Source organism: Mustela lutreola, chromosome 8 (genome assembly GCF_030435805.1).
Source record: "Mustela lutreola isolate mMusLut2 chromosome 8, mMusLut2.pri, whole genome shotgun sequence".
In the NCBI taxonomy this organism is placed as follows: domain Eukaryota; kingdom Metazoa; phylum Chordata; class Mammalia; order Carnivora; family Mustelidae; genus Mustela; species Mustela lutreola.
The window spans coordinates 113417807-113435537 of NC_081297.1; the positions used below are offsets into that span (position 1 = coordinate 113417807).

The window sequence follows — 17731 nt, forward strand, 5'->3', positions numbered from 1 at the left end:
GCTTTTAATTCCAAACTACTTGGAACATGCAAATGCATAAGTTCTTCAAAAACATCAGCTGTTTTACAAAATGACTTCATAAAGAATGACTTATGTCATACCATGTTAATCTCTTTTTGTTATTCAGTGACAGACGAGTAAGTATGCAGGTAACGATGGCTTCATTTTATTAATTCTTTAGCAAAACTTCCTATGTGTATTGCTTTGATCATCCCCAGATAGAGATGATTTGTTCTGACTTTCCACTCCTTAGGACAGATAGACTCGTGATTAGGTGTCTAGAAAAAATATGTGAGTACTGGTGGTACTGGTGAGGTGCTAGAGACTCATTTTTCTCCAATAATATGCATGATTATTTTTGATGACATGGAGTGGCCTTGAGTTAATAGTAGTGTCACTAAATTTGCATTTGACACATAATATACAGTTGGATAATCCTATCAGAATGCCAGATTCCTCTAACTGGAAACCTTTTCTTAGGGACTCCCCAGTGGCCTGGCTGAGAGTTTTCCAGAAATCCCTGAAATCTGAGGCTCTTGCTGCTGAATCCTTCCTTCCTTCTTGTCTCACACAGGTATTAGACCTGTGATCTGGGGTCTAAAGGCTCTTGCCGCCTACTTCTGTTCCCTGTTCCTTGACTCTTCATGGGTAGTTCCTCCAATAAACTTCCTAAACTTCTAATATTATTATAGCCCTTATATTACAGAGGAATGAGCTAAAGATCAAGCCAAAAAGATTTGATTGAAATCTTGGTATTTCCCTTTTACAGCTATGTGACATAAGGCCATTTCCTCATCTATAAAATGGAAATGGTATTGCCAATTTTATGGCATTATTGAGAGGCTTTTAAAAAAATTTTAATAAATATGGAAATTGAAGTTTGATTAAGCAATGTGCTGTGCTCCAACAGCTGGTCTACACATATAGCTATGAGATGAAATGAAACAAGCAGAGCTCTTACAGATATTGATTTTGGAGACGTTTGTATGTATTGACAGTAAAATGTGAATTATCATGGCACTTTCAGAAATTATTCTGGTAATACCTATTAAAGTTAAAAATATTTATGTATTTTGTTTCAGAAATTCTGTTCTTGGAAATCTATTCCATAGAAATAAAAGGATCAGTAAATAAGACTAAATATATAAGGCTATTTATTGCAGCAAATGTTCAAAACCAGAAGGAAAAGTGAATTCCCATTACTAGCTGAATGATTGAATAAATATGATGTCACACCCTGATATATAACATAATCATTAAAAAGAATGAGTTAGCCCCTGCTTGGTGACATAGAAAGACTTATATAAGTCATACATAAGTGAAGAAAGCAATATGTGGAGTGATTATAATACATGATATAGTCCCATTTAAAAAAATCAAAAGTGAGAATAATCTATCATGTATGACTTTATCTATCTTATATGGTTATGTGAACATGGAGAAAAATATGGGGGATATCATCCATATGTTTGGCATGGATAAACTGTGGGAGGGATGTTGGTATGACTAGAATAGAAATTGATGAATCAGCTAAAGGAAGTAAAAGAAGAAAAAAACCACTAAAATATTGTATGATTTAATGCACTTATAAAAATTATATGAATGAGAACATAAATAATTTGATTTTTTTTAATATGTGAAGAGGACTCAGATGGGTAAAAATCACACCTGAGCCCCATTATCTCAAGCAATTATGAAATACATAATTTTAAAAAAAGAAATACATAATTAAAACTTCAGGAGATAATAATTGCTAACCATCTGTTATATTCAAACAAAACTCTGTTTCATTTGTCATTTGTCATCATTTTATATATAAATTGCCTGCATGAAATGAGAATTTAAAATTTTTTCTTCTCTTCAGAAACAAAAAAATCAATTGCAGTGGTATTTCTTCTTTGTTTAAAGCTCCAGCACGACCAAAAACCAAACCAACCCCTATTTATGATGCCACAGGAAAACTTCTTGTGACTTCAACAACAATTACAATCAGAATGCCAATATGTTACTACAATGATGATCATGGACCAATCAAAAATGTACAAGTGCTTGTAACAGAAGCAGGAGGTATCATCAACTGTTAACTTATCTTGTTAAATTAGAGTATGAATTGTTGAATGCTAAAGAAATTTCAGTTCAAAATTAGTAATATAAGGTTGATTACCTGTTATCACACAACTTTTGAGCTTAATACTATTAATATTATCATTAATTATACTAATCATTAATGTACACCTAAATTACTTGACAAAATTAAGAAAAGGCATAGTTAAAATATGTGATCTATTTATTCCATATACTGACTGGATTGCTTGATTTTGGCAAGATGGAGTTTTGATAGCTTCTTTGGAGGTATGAACAGGAGAGTTACCCTTGACTGAGAGAGGTTCTTTCAGTCTCTGAGAAGTTATCCTCCACAATAAAGCCTCAGTCATGTGGAATGGAAAAAGATAGGGTTCCCTGTTTATCCAGGTAGATCAGCTGAATCATCCCTTGTGGTTCACAGAGTGACGGATGTTGCATCCAGATTTTCCTCATGCAATTATAGAAATGCTCTTCAGAAATGTGAAAATACTTTCATATATTACTTGTTATTTTATCCTTTTTTTCTGAAAATAGCTCAGCATGATGGAAATGTAACAAAGTGGTATGATGCATATTTTAATAAACCAAGGCCATATTTTACAAATGAAGGCTTTCCTAATCCTCCATGTACGGAAGGAAAGACAAAGTTCAGTGGCAATGAAGAAATCTACATCATTGGTGCTGATAATGCGTGCATGATTCCTGGCAATGAAGACAGAGTTTGCAATGGACCTCTGAAACCAAAAAAACAATACTTGTAAGTATAGTTGAAACTTACGAATGCATCGTGGCAGCAAGCAAGTCGACGTCTTTTATTCATCCATCTACCCATCTTTTTGTGTTTCCAATAAGCACATAATGTATCATGACCTGCTATGTGGTGAAGATCAATAAGATATTGTCCTTACATTCCCTAAAGGTACAGTTCTGTAGGGAAAGTAAGCAAGCTTAGAAGTAATTATGACTTGATATGGTAAGTGACATAAGAACAATATGAAAAACATGTAATTGGAGAACATGGATAGGAGAACTGAATTCTTTCTGTAAAAGATAATATGACTAACATAATATTTTGTGCTCTTCACTCAGTATTTTGCAACACGTGCTAATGTACGGGTTTTTAGAAACACTATCCTAATCTTTTAGTTGATGACATCTTCAGTTTATCAGTCATAGCAGTAATTTTGTCCTCTTTGTACTACCAAGCCACTCAATTAGTGACTGAAATATTTATAATTCACTTTAGTATTTGTCATTTTGTAGATCATAATAATCTAGTGTATTAAATACTACTGCTGATATTCTGGTTTTATTAAATGTTTTGCTAAATTAATCACTTATCTCCTGTTAAATTGACTGTGTTTTGTCATTTTAAATTTTAAATTTTTAAAATTTGTCAATTTTAATTTTAAATTATTTAATCTCCAAAATATAGTTTTTACTACTAAATTTGAAAAATGCAGCTATTTTCTTGTTTGCCTGATAGTTAAAGCATTATTAAATTCTTCATAAACATCCTAAGCCAAGTTAACATTAGAAAAACAGAAAGGTTAGACATTTGAAAAAATAGACTGTTGTATCATCAACTAATAAGTATAGTTACTTTGGTTACTAAGTCATTGCCTGAAATTTAATCATTATACATAGACAGTAATAAAATTACTTACTTATTTGTTTATTTAATACTTACTCAAATATTTAATATTTATTCAAAGTTTAATATTCAAATTTTATTTATTTACTATTCATTCAAATATTTTAATATTTATATTTATTCAAATATGTCATTTGAAATAAAATTTAATATTTATTCAAGTATTTTTTATTTTGCATCTTTTTCCAACACAGACTCTTCACATAATCAATAAAATCATGAGAATTTGAGAAGGGTAGAGATTAAATTACAAACTGAAACTTATTAATATAAGTTGGTTTTGTACTTTAAAATGCTTAGATGTCTATCATTTTTAAATAAGGTAAATTTCAGTTATCTCTGAAAATGTTAGAATCACCCATTCTGTAACCATTTTCTGTTTCTTATGTCATAAATGCATAGAAAGTGAAAATACTTCTGTGCACACAGAAAATTAAGAAGAATTTTTCTTACTTTGTTAACATGTGAACAAAATAATTCTGTATGACCATTCCAAATCACTGGTATTTTTAAAGGTAGTTGAGGTATAGCAGTTATTATACTTTGTATTTGTAGGTATGTTTGTGTAACACTGTTTCACAGACATGAAACAATTTCATCCAAATAAATCTATGAGGGATGTAATCTTCATCTGTTTAAACTGCTGACCTCACGAGTCTGGCCAAACTTAATTACTCTCTTATGTTCAGGATAATTATTCATCTCACATAAGGATAGGATATATTGTTCTGGATGGCAACTGATTTCCAAGTTTGCATCTTATAAATACATTTTCTCTTGAATTAAAAATGTGCATTTTTCATTGCAATTTGTTAAATTGTTCATAGAAAAAAGTCATATACCATGCAAATTGTTGGTTTTTAATTTTTTTTATTTCATAGATTTAAATTTAGAGCCACAAATATTATGGGACAATTTACTGATTCTGATTATTCTGATCCTGTTAAGACTTTAGGTAAGATATATTCTGTAATTTAATTCCATTGATAATCTCAGCATGGTAATCATAGTTGTAACATTCATTAGTAAATATATTAATCCATGACTGAATGTTCTCAATGTAAATTCATTTCAAGGTTAAGTAGCCTGACAAAGAAAAAAATAGTATTTGTGATATTTTTTTAAGTGATGGATGTTCCATCTATTCAAATCTGGACATCGATTTCAATATGGTGTTAGTTCTATGCTGATGTGTACTAGCATTATACTAAGCAAATGTTTACTTGGCTGTTTAATATATAATCTCATATGTAAAACATTTTTACTTAATAAAGAAAGGAAAAGGTTTATGGAAGTTTTCCTGAAATAATCTTAAAAATTAGAAACTTACCAGCTGTTTTAAAGTTTATTTTCTTTCTAATCAAGTCTTTCATGAGTTTTTATGATCTCTCCCCAATCAGGCTGAATAAAACAGAAGTACAGTTTAGTCCAATGCCAAGTGTTTTCCTCCACTTCCTCCCCACCCCCATCTTTACCATCATCATCATCATCTTCTAGACTCTTTGTGTGTAGTAACTAATGGACTCTTCACAACTGTCTTTTAATTGATACCAGTAGTTCTCAACCAGAGTGATTTTACTCTCCAGGGAATATGTAGCAATGTCTGTGGCCATTTTTGGTTGTCTGGTTGTCACAATTATGGGCCAAGCTACTGGTATTTAGTGGGTAGACGCCAGAGAGGCTGCTGAACATCCTGTATTGCCCTGGACAGTCTTTTCAGCAAAGAATTTAGTGCATAATGTCAATAGTGCCAAGATGGAGAGAAGCTTTTAGGTGCTGTTAGCTCCACTTTATAGATGAGGAAACCAAGGCCCAGATTAAGTAATTAAGTGGCTCAACCAGTATTCTAGCACAGATTCCATAACCATTACAAATAGAAAAACAAGACTTAGACCTGGATTCAAAACTTGACTCTGCCACTTGAGAAAATAATTTCTCTAAACCTCAGTTTCCTATTTAGAAAATGGTGATGAGAGTGTCCACTTGAAAGACTTAAATAAAATAGTGTATATAAAGATAGTAATATTTTATAGTTAGTAAAATTTTAAATACTTAATCACTTCTTTTTGGATAAGTTATAATCAAGGATTATAGAAATACACGGTTTTTTAGGAAAAATTATTTCCCTAGGATTTCTCCCTAATACATTGTAGCTTCCAATTTTCTCTGTATCAAGCTCTTACAATGTGTACATTTGTGTGCCATTCAGATCCACAGTATAATGTGAGTTGCAACAGATTTCAGTGAGAGTTGTGGCTGGAAGAAGGTAGATTTTTCCATTATACTAAGTTAGAAATTCTCCTCTGGTTGAGGAAGTTTTAATTGTCTAAAAAGTCAGCTTCAGCAACCTCTACTTAGTTAAGGAAATTTTCAGTCTTGAAGAAATAGGGGGCTTTATGGTTGGCTACATAGATGTTTATAGAGGAATAACATGAATTTCTTTGCCTCAACTGTCTTATTCCATGAAATCAATAGTTTGATTAATTAATTTTACCCAGTAATTCAATCATTTTACATCTGGCTGACTAGACTTGTGGTTTTGAAATGGTGTGGAGTATTTCATCATTTGATAGGTGAGTGGATCACACCCTGACACCACCACAGTGGACTAAATGTCTTGATGGCACCAACATCATTTCCTTTAGGTCAGAGCATTCAGAAACTATTACGACAACAAAAGGGTGATCCTGGTGTGTTTACCAATGGAAGATAAGAGACACAGACAAAGTGTCTGTGTTCATGTTCATGTATCTAACAGAGATGACATTTTGTAGGAACAGTGCTGAAGATGTTGCCTCACTGTGTAGTTTTCTTGTGTGTTATGTCTCTCATAGATTGCTGGTTTCATGCAGATTATCGATGTGAAGATATGTTCAGTCAGTTCTCTGAGAGATGAAGTTAACAACACCCAGAGTAATAGGAATGAAAAAAGGGGAAAGACAAGCATGCGAAACCATGATGTTCAAGGATGTGATTTCTCACATTCTGTCAAATAGGTTCTCTCTGGCTGAGGGTGGACCTCAACTAGTACTTTGGCTGCAGGTGGTTTCAAGGTGCTCCTCAGTGATGCTCTTCTTTTTCTTCCTTTCTCTCGCCACCAATTCAGTGGAATAAAATAATTCTAGAAGGTAGCAGAAATATGCCATGAGTTCTCTCATTCCTTCTTTGAAATCATGACTATCCCCACCCCAGTCATCCAGGTACTAATGTCTGTGTGCCCTGGTAATAACAGAGGTCTAAAGGGGATGCAAGATGTGGAACAAAGAGCAGAGCAGAGGATCTGGTCAAAATCAGTGAAGGAAGCACTGGTGAAATGTAGATTCAACATATAAGGTAGAAAGTCATTGGGTTGGGTAGTTACAAGGAACGGTCCCGTACATCTGTGATCTAATTTTTCAGAATTTGTACATTATTTGTAGACCAGGGACATAAGAGAAGCTGTTCAGGCTCCTCCTTTAAGTTTCCTCAATGGATTTTCTTCTGATAAACAATGGCTTTGTATTAGGCTTCTGCCCTATAATCTTACTCTGGATTGATCACATGAGTTCTGCTATCAAGATAGTCATTTAAAGTTAGTGAAACCATGACAGGCAGGAGTGGAGAAAATGGTTAGGAGTGCCACCCTGAGTGGTGGTGAAATGAAATGTGTACTTTGGGAATATGGAGTGGACCACTGGAGCAGAATTCCTCAGTGTCTGGAAACGTAGCCCAGTCATCTGGCTGGTTAATGGACTTACTACCATCAATTTCTGTCCTCATATTACACCTGACTATTAGATCTTACAGTTCTGTGGATATCAGATTCAGCTTGATGGGTCAGGCACCAAAGAGTACCCTCCAGAAATGGCCATGATCCATGATTTGACATTAATAAAAGACCATGGACTTACAAGAGTTTGGTGGGGGGTGGTGAGGAATTGCCAATGAAGACGTAGTAGGACTCAAAAAGGAAATAAACATAAATATTTCTACATTGGTCAGTGATAAGAATGGTTTCATGGCAGTGAAAATGGGAGCAAGCAAATAGGGAGCAAACAGTGCATTGATGCAACACTCCGGTATCATCAGAATATTACAATGGATGTTCAAGTCCTTGTTTATCTCAAATATGTCATGTATTAGGATGAGTGATACCATTTGCAACAGACTAGAGGCTCCCAACATTCCTAACAAGCCTGCTGAGAAGTTATGTGTGTATGTGATCTCAGACTTCAGTGAAAGAAGTGAGGATCCCATCTAGGTCTTCAAACCACCCGTGGATACACATTCCTTCACTGGTATTTAGCATAGCACAGGCAGTGAGCTCCAAGCAAAGTAAAATCAGGATTTAAGTCTTTGCAAGACTGTCTTTTTAAGTTAATATAGAGTATACATTTCCAAGACAGACCATTTTGACAGTGGTTGGGCGTCTTATGAATACTATTATTTGGAAGTTAAAATTAGGGGTAAAAGAATCACTGTAGACTGATCAACTAAAAGATTTAAGTTTATTGAAAAGGGCTAACAAAAACACAAGTAAAAGGGGACCAGGCAGGGCTTTGCTGAATAAGTATGAGTATGTGGAAGAGGAGTTTGCGTTTAGGGTAATATTTATGGCCTGTAGGAATAAACAGGGGAAATGACATATGCCATTATTTTAATCCTAAAAAATACCTACAATTTATTTGATTTTGTTTTCACTCAGAATGAGCATTAGCATTTTTACTAGCAAAACTCATAAGGATTGTCTTAAACTCTTCTTAAAAATCCTCGTTAGGCACATCAGTTTATGGAAACTGCTCATCGGCAATGTTTTGATTACAAGGTTTAATTATAGAGGATTCCTGTGATTTGAAAACCAGACACTGCTTTCTGCACCTTTCCGGGCTTCATTAAAGTGGAGCAAGATGAAACCTTAAACCCCATGGCAAAGGCACTCTGTGATTGTTTTCTTTTGTCATAACACTTCTCATTTAATTACTATGCTAACAATGAGAAGTTCCAAAATGCTCACTTAGAAGCAGAAGTAGGGAGTCGCTATGTATTTTTTTTGCAGCAAAAGGATCACTTGCTTCCAAGACACCAGACAAATGAGGAAAGTTTTATGATGTTAACGAGGCAGTGGTAATGTGGTGCTGAACCTCATAAACTTTGGAGTCAGACAGGGATATTTCAAGCAGTATGGGCATATATTGAATTTATGTAGCCTTGGGTTCATTACTTTAACAAATTAATTTCTGAAATCTTATTTCCAAAATGAAAATAATAGTACCCACCTCATCAGCTAACTGGAAGGGCAAATCAGATGAATGAATGATGAATAAATATGAAATGTTTATTAATTAAGATAATTATTGATGTGCCAAGGCTTTTATGAATATTTTTATATATAACTACACATCCTCTTCACAACCCTATTAACAAAATCCCCTATTTATAGGTATCCTCAATTTATTGCTAAGAAATCTGAAGGTGGGTCTTTAAAGCAACTTGCCTGAGGCTACAGAGCTGGGACAGGGTAGCCCCAGCTTTTAGAGCCAGGCAGCCTGACTCAGGTCAGCTCTGTGCTTGTAACCACTAGACGCATTGCTTGGAAATTGCTATGTGTCTAAGTCCATTGCAGTTGCCCTGCTCCTAGGGATGTTTCTGCTCCCACAGACTTACTGTCCTTGTGTACCATTTTCTCCTCGCAACATTCTTAATTACATTCAGCTGTTTTTTTTTTAATCATCTTTTTCTCCTAGCTTTTTGAGATTAGGATTCACACATGAGTATGCTTTACTTTTGCACAAAAAGATACAAAAATTCCTTTTTTTTTTTTTTTTAAACAAGGAGTGTTTCTTTACACCCTGGAAACCACTACTTATTGTCTACTTTTAATATTTTGCCAAACTGATGCATGAAAATATGTCCAGGGTATTTTATTTTATTTATTTTTAAATATTCTCTTTATTTATCTGAGAGAGAGAGAGAGAGAGAGAGAGAACATGAGTGGGGGAAGGGCAGAGGAAGAGGGCAAAGGTGGTAGAAGCAGGCTCCCTGCTGAGCAAGGAGGCATTGGCAGGGCTCGATCCCAGGACCGCAGTATAATAACCAGAGCCAAAGGTAGACGCTTAACTGACTGAGCCACTCAGGTGCCCCTAGGGTGTTTTAACTTACATTTCTTCAATTATGAAATTGAGTGACTTTTAATAAATTCTTTGTGCAGTACATGAACATCTGGGATGAACAGTACTGTCCAAAAGAGAAGAGATCCTTAAACTTGAGTTCTGTTATAACAATTTGTTTTCTTTTAAGATTAATAATGATATTAGAAGATTTTTCACATGACATTCATCTATATCAAGAGCCAGATGTGTCCAATGAGCTTTATAATTCATTTAATTCAGCTTCCGCTTAGAGTTAGAAAACTGGCTTATAGCAGATCTATCACCTGAAGTGAAATAATAATAATTTCAATCAAAAAACACTTGTGAAAAATTAGTGCTTTATAATTTGCTTAATTACAGCAGCACATTTTATCAGGCAAATAAAACACAATTTAATGTGACCTTTTTTAGGACTTTAAGTTTGGTCAGGAAATGACTTCTGCTTATTACAGAGAGAATCATGTTGATATTTTCAAGTGAAAGAATTCCATGTCATATGGAAGGATTTGGAGAAGTGACTTCATTTCAGACAGTAATGCTCTGTGGGTATATGCATAGCAGTGAATCAGAATTTGTGCTCAACAGTCATGGTACACTTTGTCCTTTCCTACTAGTACATTTGTAATACATGTGCCCAAAAGGATTACATACTGTTTATTAATACATTGTATGTCATTTCCTCACTTCACTTGGCTAGTGCTTTGAAACCGTAATCTAATCTGAAACATTTTTTTGTGGTCTATGAAATCATTTTTTTCCCCACTGGGTTCGAAGGTCCAATGATTAAGTATTACCTAATAAAGAGGATTCTTTATTCATCTTCATGTATTTCCTTTCCCATAAACATCCAATTAGAGTCAGCATATGAAAATTCTTAAAACAAGCCATTCACATGTTAACATATAAAAAAGAGGGTATCTAAAATACTGTATGAGCTAGGTGCCGCTTTCCAGTCTCCTAACTTAGCTGGAGATTCTAGATGTCCATGAAACTCTGGAAACAGTTTTTAAGAGTCAGTATTCATTTGAATCCACCAGGCAAAATAGCCACAGGAACCCTTTCCTATTGTTAACATTTCATAAGCACCAAGCCAGGGGGAAAAAATTAAAACACCAATTCTTGCCTGTTACATAGTTAGTTAACCCATTTTATTTTGTCACTTAACTTTAATACTTTTTACAGGACAATTTTAAATGATAACTCATGTAACTTAAAAATGGTTATAATTGTAATAGTTGTTTCTAAGTAAATGATAAATATCTTGCATTTCTTATTTGTTTCAATGTTTGATCTTTAACCTGAAAATTTTTAGTGTCTATTTCAAAACTAATATTTATATTAATTAGTAAATTTAGCAAATTTACTAATGAATGTTCGATTTATTGAGCATTTATTATGTATCTGGTATTATTCTCAGAACTGGGAATATAGTTTTGAATAAAACAAAGACTCCTGTCCTCAGGGAGCTTTACACTCTGGGCAATGAACAATGAGGACTATAAATAATAAATGTATTGTAAGATATATTAAAGTGTGATAAGAGCAGTAGAGAAAAGAAAAAGTAGAATGGAGTACAGTTGAGGTAGAAGGCAGAAGGCAGAAGTGAGAAAGTTGGAGCTTTCAGTTTTAAATAGAATGATGTCTTAGTCTGCTTAGGCTAGACTAAGCATAACAAAATGCCATAGGCTGTATAGCTTAAACAACAGAAATCTTGCTCACAGTTCAGGATGCTAGGAGTCCAAGAACCAAGTTCTAGTCATTTTGTTGTGTGGTCAGGGCTCTCTTACTGGCTGACAGAAGATCTCCTTCTTACTGCGTTCTCATGGGGTCTTTCCTCAGTCTCTGCACATAGAGGGAGAGAGATACCTTTCTGGTGTCTCTTGTTATAAGAACACTAAGTCTATTGGATTAGGGCGCAACCCTTATGACTTCATTTAATGTTAGTGACTTCCTAACTCCAAATACAGTCATACTGAGGGGTTAGGGTTTCAACATATGAATTTTGGAAGAACACATATATTTGATCCATTCAGGCTTCATTGAGGTGATCTTTGAGCAAACCCTCAAAGGTTATGAAATGGCTACTCAGACAGTATACAAGGGGGAATACTTTTCCAAGCACTGGAAGAAGCTGGTGCAAATGCCCCATGACCTGATATGTTCCAAGAACAACAAGGGGGCCAGTCTGGCTCCAGCAGAGCGAGAAAGGTAGAGATTAAAAGAGAAGTCAGAGAGATAACAGGGAGTCAAAGAGTTAATGAGGGACCAGATCTCAGAGGCCATTGGAAGGACTTTGGCTTCTCCCTGTGAGAGATGAGGAGGATTTTAATTAGAAAGGTAATGTTATAAAAAGGATTGCTCTTCCTGCTGTATTGAAAATAAATGGGAAGAGCACAAGGGTGAATCCAAGACTTGTTAGGTATCTATACAATAATTTGTGCAAAGCAGGGTGGTGGCCTGGCTCAGGATCCTGGCAGCAGAGGGGATGAGAAATGAATGCAGCTTACACAAAGTTTTGAATAGTATAATGAAACCCTAAATCCTTACTAATTAAATGTAATAGTTTTTAACATTTTATTACACTTGTTTTATTTACACATTTGTTCCTTTATTTCTGAAGTATTTTAAAGTAAATCATACAGGGGTGCCCAGGTGCTTCAGTCATTAAGCCTCTGCCTTGGGCTCCGGTCATGATCCCAGGATCCTGGGATCAATCCCCCGCATTGGGCTCCCTGCTTAGCGGGGAGCCTGCTTCTCTCTCTCCCACTCCCGCTGCTTGTGTTCCCTCTCTCGTTGTGTCTCTATCTGTCAGATAAATAAATATAAATCTAAAGGAAGGAAGGAAGGAAGGGAGAAAGGGAGAAACAAAAGAAAAGAAAAAAGAGAGAGAGAGAGAGGGAGGAAAGAAGGAAATCACACAATGCATTATGTTCCACTATTTAGTATGTTTCTTTAATAAGAACATTTCTATTGTCACAGTTCAATAAAATTAATGATAAATAAAATCCTTAATATATAATATTCTACATATTTTCAAATCATCTTCTGTTTTTTTCTTCATAATATGTCTGAATCAGGACCCCAGTAAGAGGTCCATTTATTATTTTTTGTTGTTGTGTCTCTCAATCTCTTTTCTTCTTCCTCTTTTTTCCCCTATGCCATAGATTCATTTAGGCAACCACATGAGTTGTTCTATGGGTGGTCCCATATTCTGATTGTTTGTTTTCTCTAGGGATGATTTAATTTTTATTCCTTCCTCTACTTTCTTAAAATTAGAAATAAGATCTAAAGGTTTGAATATTCACAATTAACATTTTCGGCAAGGCTATTTTGCAGGTGTTGGCTGCCTAGATTAAATTACCTCTCATCAGGAGGCATATAATATCTGGTTGTCACATTTCAATGATGTTAAAATTGATCAGTGGGTTTAGTTATAGTGACAGCATGATCCTACATTGGCAAGTTGGGTTTTTCCCCCTTGTTATAACCAACAAATAATCTGTAGGATGAAAGTTTAGTGTCCTGTTAATATCCAATTCCTTTCAACCTACCTCCTAATCATTAAGGATGGATTTATGATTGTTACCTAAATCACTTACTTTATTAGGAGTGAAAAACTAATTTCTAATTGTATTATTCCTTCTGCACTTACTAAATGGAACTCTCCTCTCAGAAGATCTTTATTGCCTTATGTAGGACTATTTTTTTTTTAATTCATGAAATATAGTTCATATGAGAAAGTTAGGAAAAAATGCCTACTTTTTTCCCTTTAATTGCTTACTTTTAAAATAAGGAAATGGTAGTCTGGCTATAAGCACTATTTACAGATTAAAAGTTGGTGTATTTTTTTTATTTCTCTTTCAATGAATAATATTAGAACTTGTAGATTTTTATATATTGAATCTGTTTCCACCAATTCCAGTTTTTATTCATCATAAAATTTGAATTGTTCTCTCTTTAACCAGTGGAAACTTCTGTAAGATGATCTTTAGTTCTTTCTGTATCATTAGTCTTTTTGATAGCTTCTTGGCTGTCTGGCCCCACTAGATGTCCCAAATTCCTTTTGTTTGCTTATCACACTTTGATTTCTATCTCTCCAAGTTTCCTTAGTTTCTTTTAATGAAAAGTGTATGTATTTTGAAGATGGAGGCACCAGAATTTCCTAGGATATTGTCAATGTGTTCTACGAGAGAAAAAGAGTCAAATATGACTTCAGAGTTTTTGGACTGAGTAACTAGATCAGTGAAGTTGCCATCCACTAAGAGGTAGAAAGATGCAGTTGAAATGAAGGAGTTACAGGAGTTCAATCTAGATACTGATTTTGAAATTTTAATTACATTTCTAAGTAAAGATATATAGTAGGCAAGTGGATACTCACGTCTGAAGTTCGATAGATAGCAATTACGTTGTCATCATCCTATGTTGAAAATTAAGACCACAAGACTGCAGGGGCTCACTAAGGTCGTGAGTTTAGATAGAAAAAAGAAGAGGTCCAAGGTCTGAGACCCAGATTTAGAAAACCTAGGAGAAGAAGGAGAACAAACATATATGTTTACCTTATTAGCATTCTTGAGAAACATTCCAAGAAAATATTTTTCTGTGTTTTGAGACCCCAGTAGTATTTCAGAATAATAATCACTAATAATGTTCTACTTCCTCTTCAGGTGAAGGACTTTCTGAAAGAACTGTAGAAATTATACTTTCCGTCACTTTGTGTATCCTTTCAATCATTCTTCTTGGGACAGCTATTTTTGCATTTGCAAGGTAAGATTTATTTGTACTCACTTCCCTAAGCTGCGTTATGGACATTATTCAGTCATTTCCAATCAGGAGACAAAAGCCACAATACTCATTTGAATGGGGAATATTTAATTTAAAAAATTGCTAACTAGTTGAAATAGTTAACTACTATAGGTGATAAAAGAACTCTCATGGGGCGCCTGGGTGGCTCAGTGGGTTAAAGCCTCTGCCTTCGGCTTGGGTCATGATCCCAGTGTCCTGGGATCGAGCCACACATCTGGCTCTCTGCTCGGCAGGGAGCCTGCTTCCCTTCCTCTCTCTCTGCCTGCCTCTCTGCCTACTTGTGATCTCTGTCTGTCAAATAAATAAATAAAATCTTAAAAATTTAAAAAAAAAAAAAAAAAAAAGAACTCTCAAGGGTCCAGAAGTAACAAATCCTACAAAACGGCTGCTCTCTGAAGGCTGAGGAAGAATGGACAATAAAGGAACTAAGAATTAGAAGTCTCACTCCAAAGTTTGACATAGAATGTCTACGACAGGCACATACAGCCTGTCACCTAGCAGCAACTCGCAAGCAAAGAAAATGTCAGAGGGAAGAGCCTCTGAGCTGTTGTGGGAAGCTAACTGTCATGAATGGAAGATAGGCAGACTTGAATTGGTCTGTAAAAACAGCCCATCTTGCTGAATAGTGTGGGGGGTGCTGAGCTACCAGAATCATTCACCAGTGAATACAACTGGCAAAGGGAAGTATTATAGAGTCTAGCTCCAGTATCACAAAGCAAGGCGAAGAAGGCTGGGTTTAAAATTAAGAGACAATAAAGTGAAACCACAAAAGCTGAAGATGCTGGGATTTCTGCATTTTTAAAATAACTTATAACTCTGATAGGTTTAATGAAAAATATTTTAATTAGGTCTAAATCTTAAAGTTTATACCGAAGAGATCATTTTTACAATCAGGACAACACTTGGAAGACGTCCAACTTCCTTACATGGTGGACCCCTTTTTCCTGTTTATTTTACCAACAAGTCTCTACTGCATTTTCCAAGGGTCCCTTTAAACTTCTTTCTTTTTTTTTTTTTTAAGATTTTATCTATTTATTTGACAAAGAGAGAGATCACAAGTAGGCAGAGAGGTAGGGGGGGGAGCAGGCTCCCTGCTGAGCAGAGAGCCCAATGTGGGGCTCGATCCCAGGACCCTGAGATCATGACCTGAGCTGAAGGCAGTGGCCCAACCCACCGAGCCACCCAGGTGTCCCGAAGGGTCCCTTTAAATTCCCAGTATCAGTCTCCTAATTCTTGCTGTTTACAGGGCCTCAAGGGAAATCTTAGTTGTGGTCCTAAAATCTGGCTTCATAAAATAGTTTTTGAGCTAAAGGGACCTTATATTTGCAAAAATAACCATGACACTAATTTCTTAAGTAGCTCGATAGGCTGTTTTTATTCTATCTGGAGAAGGTGGTCCCATATTCCGTATGCCATGCATCCTCTCTTTCACCATTAATCTCTTAAATCATCATTTTGATGGATAATTTGAGGAGCTCTTGAAACAAATATTTTTCTTTTGCTACATACTGTTTTCAGATTCAGCCAGGAGATGGTGAGGGAATGTCATTATTCTAGGCACTTTTAGAGATGGATTGTGTAAGATATCTTCCTTGTCCTGAGGGGTATGCTTTGGCCATATTCATATTGTTTCCTTGCTCTAAAAACTTTTCTGACTTTTCGTCTCCTTATAGGATGAACTCCTTATGTGGGCAAGAAATACTTCCCTCTTATTCCCTACTACCTCCTGATACACTTCTCTTCAGCCAAATGGGTCTGTTCTCACCTGAACATTCCTAAGGTTTTTATACAACTCTGCTTTTATCAGTCAGCCAGAATTGTGCTTCTTCCTCCTTCTTATTCTGGAACACTCAAATTAGATCTCACTTTTTTACTTCCTGTCAATACTAATAGTTGTCTTATGAATTGGGATTGGGATTTTTTTTTCTTTTTATTGCTTTTGCTACATTTAGATCTTACTTCTCAACTAAACAATAATGTTCTTGAGAATAGGCACCATATTTTATACTTTCTATTCCATCCTGAATATACAACTGATATTACATAATAAGTGTTTGAAATGTAAAAGATTAGCTAATATCACTTTGTAATGACCATTCTATGTCATAGAAAAATAAACATGTAAAGGGCTTAAAATGAAAGGACTTGGATTTGATTCTCAAATTCAGGTGACTTTTATTTTTGAACCTGACTTTTCTGAATGTAAATAAAGATAACATTATAAGCTGCACAATATCTTTATAAAAAGCCAATGGGGCAATTCAAAACATATTTCTATACATTTTCATGACTGTAGATGTGCCATTGTCTTTTAACACTGGTGCTGATAGCAATGAGCAGGTTCCACTTCGGTTTATTTTCTCTTTATGACAAAGCTAGAGACAGCTAGAGGGAGGAAAAACAAGCTCACAGCATCAGTTTCATTTGCACTGTGGTTTAAAATTTGCCAGTGGTCCAGGCCCCGATCAACGGATTCTCATTAAAATTTGAAACTACAACAAAGCACCCTGTTAAAGGAATATAGTAGAATTGGGTTTTATGAAATTAAAACAGGGGAAAGAAGTTGAGTAGCTAAAAATCTGCACCATATTCAGAGACATGACCCCAACAAAGAAAATACTGGATGGCTATCTTTCCTTAAAAAGAAAATGAAACTTAATTTCATCTGCTTTCTATGGTATTTCCTTTTCGGACTTTACCACACTTATTTTAGAATTCGACAGAAGCAGAAAGAAGGTGGCACATACTCTCCTCAAGATGCAGAAATTATTGACACCAAATTCAAGCTGGATCAGCTCATCACTGTGGCAGACCTGGAACTGAAGGACGAGAGATTAACGCGGTGAGCACACTCCTCTTGGCGAACAGTGGTTCAGAGGGCCTGGAGCCATGACCCTATTCTGACCTATGCTTGTTGGAAGTGTTTGTGGGGCTCCTATTTACACAGGTCATAGAGATCTTCTTTCAAAGGGTGACCTCCATCTTCTGCACACTTCTCACTGGTGTTCGGAGAATCACTTAATCTTCCTCATGCTTTGGGTTCAATATGAACCTCGGACTA

General features: G+C 35.3%; 1 protein-coding gene across 2 annotated transcripts in view; it reads left to right on the forward strand.

Annotated features, from left to right (window-relative positions):
* Positions 1-17731, forward strand: part of PTPRQ (protein tyrosine phosphatase receptor type Q) — a 202376-nt gene that overhangs the window by 144180 nt on the left and 40465 nt on the right. For both annotated transcript variants that reach the window (XM_059186422.1, XM_059186423.1), the window contains 5 exons: positions 1909-2067; positions 2620-2842; positions 4621-4694; positions 14532-14631; positions 17384-17512. In XM_059186422.1, the coding sequence (XP_059042405.1) occupies positions 1909-2067; positions 2620-2842; positions 4621-4694; positions 14532-14631; positions 17384-17512 (685 nt within the window). The remainder of the gene's footprint in view (positions 1-1908; positions 2068-2619; positions 2843-4620; positions 4695-14531; positions 14632-17383; positions 17513-17731) is intronic.